Below are 3,653 nucleotides of genomic sequence, written 5' to 3'. Positions count from 1 at the left end.
TAATATGTTTTTATTGATTTATCGTATTTTATTTTGTGGAATAGCATATGTTTATACAAAAATTTCTTTGTGTTTCAAATATTCTATGGTCGAACTAAAATTTTATATAAATAATATATAAATAATCAAAGATTCAAATAGAATAAATTTTTATTTGATGTGTCTCACATTTATTTTAGTTTATTTTTAACAAATACACAAACTCTCCAGCGAAGCTAATAAGACTAATTCTTAGTATATACTAAAAGTAGATTGAATGCAAGAAGATCTGTGCTCAAGAGAGCTTAATAAGATAGAGAATAAGAGATGAAATGAAATAATTCATAGAAATTTGTTATGCTAGAAATGGAAAATAATACTTTATAATAATATTTAAAGAACAAAATATATTGATTATATAATTCAAAAATTTTTGATGCTGATTTATTATGATATTATAAACTATGAAAAATATTATATATACGACTTTACAAATTTTACAATTGATAATTTAACCAGTATTGTGAGAATTCACGTGTTGCTGCACTACTTTGAATAGCTTTATGAAATTCATCGTAAACTGCCTTATGAGGTCCACCTTGATGGTTATATTTACACTATATTGACGATCTTGTATAAATTGTCGGTTAATATGTATAATTTGTTTTCTACGAAATTGGAAAGCCAAACCTCTAGTGAAAGAAATGATGGACACATATGTCAAGACCAACAAGAATCTACCACTTGCTTCCTAGCAAACTATATGATATTAATTGCATGATAAGACTAGAAACTATTAGAGGCTCTTCTCTCTCTGACTCATCTCTCTCTCAACTCTCTCTAAAAGTCTCTTAACTCAAGTTTTTGTTTCGGCTCCGACGACCCGAGGTGACGCACGTGGTCGCTGGCGTTATCCTACTCTTACTTTCCTCTTTTGATATGCTACGTTTCTCTTTTTTCCTGCTCGCCGTAAAGATGGTTGAATCTGTAGATTGAACTCCGTTATGGGTTTCTCTAGTTTAACTCCGGGATGGACTATATCCGTGTTTGGAATCTTCCTTTCTGGAGATACAATGGGGCAGTGGTAGTCGTAGGTGTGTGGAGTTGAATTTTTAGAGTTTCGTCCGGTGAAATCTGATTTTCCCTTTTCGCTCTTGCTTGTTGAGACGACGGCGCATGGTGGTGAGTGTTTGGTCCTTGTCTGCAGATCTGGTGAGTGGTTGTTCTACTCTCGCTTTGAATTAATGGGTAGAGAGGCTTTTCGGGTTCAGGTTATGTGGCTTCCTTGGCGTCTTGGCGAGTCATCCCTCTCCTCTGAAGCAACTAGGAGTGCTCTGGAGGTTCCCTTTCTCCTCGGGCATGCGCCAGTCAGCGGTTTAACTACTGTGGGGTGGTGCTTCTGGCGTAAGCGTGTGGAACGTGGCGGAGATATGGTTGACGTGGTCGTCTATGGCCTTTAAGCAGTAGCTTTGGTGACTTCCCTCTCTCTCGATGTATCTCTCTGCCAGCTCTTTTCCAGATCCTTTTTTGAAGTTGTATGCTTCAAAGGATGTTTGTTCATATTCTTAAAGGTGGTTGTTCTATTAGTCACCGGCTCAACTTATGAATTTTCGAAGAAATTGTTGTCTGGTTCTCAGACGCGGTGTAAGGCGTGGTTATGGTTGTATCGGGTGATCTTCGATCGCCATTTTGTTTCCACTGTGACTGTTTGCAATGGACTAGCACATCCCAGTGCTGTTGGATGCTCATAGTCTTTGCGGCAGTGTTAGTCGAGTCTATGATTAGTGGTTCTGGTTTGTAGTGTTTGTCCATAATTAGTTTAGTTCGAGTTTTTGTTTCTGTTTAGGATTTTATTTTTTTCTCTACTTCTGGTTATCCACTGTCATCTGTGAAAAAATCTAAAATTTGGTAATAATATCTTTACATTTTTACCAAAAAAAGCTAGAAACAATTCAGACCTAGTTATGTATAGAGTTTATAGAGTGAAAACATTTCAAAAAAAAAATGCTTCTGTAATCAAAGCCAATATGTACACACGGATCTATTTGGAAATTATTGGATGGAGTTCTCAAGATTTTGAGTATCCAATATAAAAGTATTAAGTCTTGGTTTTAATCTTTAGAGAACTCATCTTAAAATACTATGGATGGAAGTGCTGTGTTTGTTTGCTAGTTATTTCTACTAGTCACGGTACTATTGTCTCACTCTAGAAATTTAGAACATCATTAACCCATAATTTTTTTTTAAATCTGAATTAAAAAAAAAATTGAAAAAGAAATTAATCGCAAACCGCTACGTATTAGTGGAACCCGCAAACAATTCAAGCAAAAAACCTATAAAACTGCTTAATTAAGCTTTTTTTTCTTCTTTCTTCTTCTTCTTATTCTTCTTCTTATTCTTCTTTTTTTAATCAAGAAAATGATAAGCACCCATTAAACCACTAGGGTTAATGGTGCTCTTAGTACCAAGACAAGCATTTTAAAAGCTAGGAAGATGAATCTAAGACTAGTACACGTGGCTCCCATTAGCTCTCACATTATTTCTTTTTATTTCTTTTTCTACCAGAATGTGTAAAAACGAGAGAAAACGATTCCTTCTAAGCACATTGAAGAAAGTAAAAGTGCAAACAACATGAGAAAGATAAAAGAACAGAACAAACAAAACCCTTTTTCTTTTTTCAAAATTTCTGCAAAGACCATCAATAATTACACATTTGGAATTTTATTGGAGACTACGTCCTTAAGGTCCACAAAATATCCATTCAATGCACGCACTTTTGAGAAGAGTGACTGCTTCAAAAGAATAAAAAGGACGGTTTGATTCTCACTTGGAAACAGCTACAACAACGAGGCAACATTATTATTAACTCAAAAGTTTTTCAAATTCCATAGTTCCATGGCGACGTTGGAGAGATTCAAGTTCCTACCGACGCAGTGTGAAGTTCAACAGAGCCCGACACGAAGTCCAAGCCCTAGGACAAGTCCTTTGGTACAGTTTCGTCGTAAGAAGACAACCTTAAAGATGCTTCTGAGTCTTATACCGCCGAGCCGTCGAGAGCAGCCGCTGATTCATCAGGCTCGTTCACTAGCAGCTGATAAAGACGTAGCTGGACGCAAACTGAGAGACTTATTCGTTTCTTCGTCTCCTGTAGAGGAAGAAGAAGTGAAGGAGAGGCCGAAGGGGAAAACAAAAGAAGAAGTTCTTGCTGCCAATGCAGCTAAGTTGAACGCAGCTGCTACTTCACAACCCCTTTGGTTGGGAATCAGCAAGCGGCATCTCCAGCGAGCTTGGCGTCCTAAGCTTGGCACTGTTCCTGAGTAATGTATAACCCAATTTTCTCGTCTTTCTTATGTGACGTTGAAAACCAATTTGGAAACCATTAGTTTCCTATATGAACAAAAATTAGTTATGCTTTTATCAAATCTCGTATCTTGGGAACAAATCATTGACAAAGAAAGGTGGAGCTTTTGTGATCTATTTGCTTCCAAAAGGATTTTGAAGCAAATAGATTAAAAAGTCTGAGTTCTTCACGTTTAACGAAACTCTCTGTTTTCTTGGCTTTGGCTTTCCTGGTGCAAACCATAAACCTCAACGTTGATGTTTTTGGCTTTTGTCACTAGATATTTTATCGATCATCATTCATCCATTATAAGCGAATTCTTTCAAAACGTCGA

At 36.5% G+C, this 3,653-nt stretch overlaps 1 protein-coding gene and 1 long non-coding RNA gene across 2 annotated transcripts; both read left to right on the top strand.

Annotated features, from left to right (window-relative positions):
* Positions 1–626: 626 nt before the first annotated feature.
* Positions 627–1,906, top strand: LOC130497651 (uncharacterized). The gene is made up of 2 exons (XR_008936649.1): positions 627–1,161; positions 1,251–1,906. It is a non-coding gene; the product is annotated as an uncharacterized LOC130497651 (long non-coding RNA).
* Positions 1,907–2,753: 847 nt separating this feature from the next.
* LOC108816867 (uncharacterized) lies at positions 2,754–3,401 on the top strand. The gene has a single exon (XM_018589428.2). It carries the CDS (start codon positions 2,875–2,877, stop codon positions 3,298–3,300), a length of 426 nt encoding a protein of 141 aa, XP_018444930.1. The 5' UTR covers positions 2,754–2,874; the 3' UTR covers positions 3,301–3,401.
* The last annotated feature ends 252 nt before the right edge of the window (positions 3,402–3,653 follow it).

Source organism: Raphanus sativus, chromosome 7, assembly GCF_000801105.2.
Source record: "Raphanus sativus cultivar WK10039 chromosome 7, ASM80110v3, whole genome shotgun sequence".
Lineage (NCBI taxonomy): Eukaryota > Viridiplantae > Streptophyta > Magnoliopsida > Brassicales > Brassicaceae > Raphanus > Raphanus sativus.
This window is presented reverse-complemented; position numbering and strand designations above follow the sequence as displayed.